General features: G+C 36.2%; 1 protein-coding gene across 1 annotated transcript in view; it reads right to left on the bottom strand.

Annotated features, from left to right (window-relative positions):
• Nucleotides 1-2,946, bottom strand: part of LOC105157345 — a 3,951-nt gene extending 1,005 nt beyond the window's left edge. Inside the window, exons 1-3 of the mRNA XM_011073748.2 lie at nt 2,231-2,946; nt 1,246-1,470; nt 717-1,100 (exon numbers count right to left, since the gene is read on the bottom strand). Coding sequence (XP_011072050.1) covers nt 717-1,100; nt 1,246-1,470; nt 2,231-2,839 — 1,218 coding nt within the window. The 5' untranslated portion in view covers nt 2,840-2,946. The remainder of the gene's footprint in view (nt 1-716; nt 1,101-1,245; nt 1,471-2,230) is intronic.

Here is a 3,571-nt window from a genome sequence, read left to right as displayed (position 1 = left end):
AGCAGGACTTCAACACACAAGATCTAAAGGCATACACATAGTATCAATAAATAAGCATGTAAATCTGGGGCGTCCTCTTTGAATTAGCCTGAAATGTTTTAGTGACACTTAAAATATACACCATTATGGCAAAAGCAAAAAAGGAATGCTGCTCCAGTGATTGTGTCACAGGCTGAAAAGAGTACAATACTCCTATTCTGCATATGGTTGCAAGTGATGGTTCAATCTTTTCAGGATTAAATTCCTCTATCTGAATTCTGATTTTTATAACTTTCTTTCTATAATTGCTTCAAACTAAAATTAGAGATAACCATTCATTTTTTACTTATTTATCATTTATTTGAGTTGCAACTATAAATAAGTTGAATTGCGATGGAATACGATTTCAGAATTACTAAGCCACCAACCCAACCTCTAAGTAAATTGAACATGACCAACAAAAGTTGCTCAGTTTTAAAGGATCATTAAGTAGTTTGCAATTGGTCTTTTGCCACTTCTCATGTTAGCTGAAACTTTACTGTAAAATTCGCATGAACAAAATGAAATGTAGAGCCAAGAAACTAAAAATGTGAACTGACTACTGAGCACTAGGTTTGAGAGTTGATAAACTAAACTTAGTTATAACAGAAAGAAGTCAAATATCTATGAATCAGAACTTAGAATAAATTATCAATTCCCGAAACAAATGAGCAGGATCCTGAACACTTATATCATACCTGGAAGTCATGAAATGATTCATAGAGTTTCAAAACTGCAAGCCGATCTGTAGGTGCACTTAACTGATCAGCTAATTGCAATGGCTTTTCAGCTGAAGAGCTCTCTAGACCTTCAGCTAGTTTTTGAGTAAACTGGTCCAGAGGCCGCAGGCATGAAGCTATAACTCTTCTATACGTCTCACCAGTCTCCTCAAAGAATGCTGCTCGCCGCCATGTATCAACATTGTTTTCGCACACCATACAGAGATCTAGGTAAGCAAGGTATTGCAAAAGCGACTTTGGTGTGCTTTCCTCTAGGGTGGCTAGAAGTGGCTCACTTGGATTTGTTTCTGCAGCTGCTGATCCTTTGTGGGGTGCAAATACAAACCTCTTAGTATGTAGCACCTACAGAACCACAGTAGTCTTTCAAGTGTTTATGGACTAATTAGAATCATATGTACACAATATGATCATGTTGGGAGAGAAGAAGACTTTGCATACTTAAATGTTTTAAACAGGAATAGAAGAAAAATCTAGTAGAAAAATAAACCTGGTGTAAGTGATGGCTCAATTCCCAACAAAGAACTACTACAAAACTCCCAATATAGGAAATGATCTGCTCAGCAATGAACTTCCCAACTGAACCTTGACTTCTGTATTCAGTAGGCAGGAAAAAAGCTAGTACTCCTGATATTGCACAACCAACAGCAGAAAACTTTAAAGCCTGCCCAACAGATAAGGGAAGCCCCATCTTGAAGCTGAAGAAAGGAGGGCGCTGTTGATACAATTAAGTTGGGTCAGTGGATCAGATGAAACCAAACCCAACCATAGTTTGTAATAATTCAAAATGAATCACAATGAAAACAACAATCTCATCTGATAAGTCCAGACTCCAGAAGCGATTCACTAAAATTATTAATTCTGTGTTTGCAAATAATGAAGTCTTTATTTTTTTTCCTTTTTTCATTTCACTCAATTCAAATACTTCTCTTATTCATAAAATGAAGTTATGCAGAACTGCTTTTACTGATAGTCTCAATTAGTTGGTGTTACATAGGAGTGATTCTCCGAGATTTTCTTTTCCCATGGTTCTAATGATGAAAGATGCGATAACCCTGAATTTCAATGTATTAATTACAATACCATGAATTATTATGATTCATGTAATCAAGACCCATGTATGTGAGGTTCTCCCTTATCCATTCTCCGAACCAAACTTCACCTCTCATTTACTTGGAACTTTCTACCTACATTATTGTCTTACTTTATAGAAACACCAGATTACATTTTTGCAGAACATTTACACCCAGATAAACATATCACTTGCAAAGCACATTTTCCCTATATTCATCCAATAGAAATAAAATGTGTTTAATGATACGCGTAAAACAATTCTTCTTTTTCCACAAAAGATATGATGACCACATAAAAGAATGGTTTCCACTAATCAATATTACCACGTTATAATAGTAACCCGTCAACAAAAGTTGATCACTAAATACTAATGAACTCAGAAAAACTAAAACTCGAATCACCTGAATAATCGGAAACCGCAGGACCCATCGCTGCCTGTATACATAATGCAACCCGTAAAACAAACCGATGACGAAGCCCCTAAATCCCAAAATCCCGAACGCAACATCTCTTTTTGACCTCAACTCGACGTTATAATAAAGGTCACAGCCCCAGCACACACAAATGACCGATACCGCCCCTGCCACAGCACAAAGGCTTACAAACAACACGAAGGTCAACGAAACTCTGACCCTCCTCCTCAACACACACTGGTCACCTCCAGATACCAAAATTAGGCGAATAAACGAAAGGGATATTTCAAAAGGGGAAGCGAAAGGCAAGGGATGGGGGGAGGAGATGAAGAAGAGGGAAATGGAGAAGAGAAGGAGGGAGAAATGGAAGGAAAGGAAGAAGACGAGGGATAGGAAAGTGGGACGAAAAGGGTTTGTAGTAAAGGGAGAAAGGAAAAGGGGTTTTGAGAGGAAAAGTAGGAAGGTCGATTGGAGGGATTGCCAAATTAAGAAGCTTAAGAAGCGGTGCTTGATGATGGTAGTGTGGAATCCTCCGCCTCCGCCTCCGCCGTCTTTGTCTTTGAATAGAGTTCGTTCGATGGCGGCGGAGATGGACATTGTAGGGAGCTGCAAGTGGAGTAGTGCGGGCGGGAAGATTGGCGGAGAGGGTTTTGGATTTGGGGGTTTGGGGATTTCAACTCTTATTTGAAATCTAGCACTAAAATGAGATGTCAGTTTGTCACAGTTTTAAAAATAACTGCCGTGCCAAATAATTTTTCTTTCTATAAAATAAAAATAAAATATATACATTAATAAATGATATTTTATAAAAAACAAAATAAAAAAGAATTGGTGTAGTAGTATTAAAATATCATAAAGCAACTTCTGTAAAAACAAAAAAAAATTATAGTTAATTTTTTTTAAATTATCTATTAGAGATATAAATATAATATTTAAAAAATTAGGATAATTGCACTCACATTTCCTCAGTTTGGTGTAATTACACCTAGATTTTTTCTGTGATTTCAAAAATTACATTTAGCACTCCTGAAATTTGCTTTCATATAACAATAAGTCTATCTATTAGTCAAAATTAACTGAATACTGCAAATTCTTAGATCGTTTGTGACAGGTTTCCCCCATCAAATACTTCCATATAACCACATAATCATTTATCTCATGTTCCGTACAATACAACCACATATAACACGTAACAACAATTTCATCCATATCAAGGTAACCTAACAAATAGTCCACGATCAGATATATAAACAACCAATATACTATATCCACATGTATAGATATAAACCCAAGTTCACGGTCAAATATATAAGCAACCAATATATAATA

This window comes from Sesamum indicum, linkage group LG3 (assembly GCF_000512975.1).
Source record: "Sesamum indicum cultivar Zhongzhi No. 13 linkage group LG3, S_indicum_v1.0, whole genome shotgun sequence".
NCBI classification, from domain to species: domain Eukaryota; kingdom Viridiplantae; phylum Streptophyta; class Magnoliopsida; order Lamiales; family Pedaliaceae; genus Sesamum; species Sesamum indicum.
The sequence above is the reverse complement of the archived record's forward strand: the minus strand, read 5'-3'. Positions and strand labels throughout refer to the sequence as shown.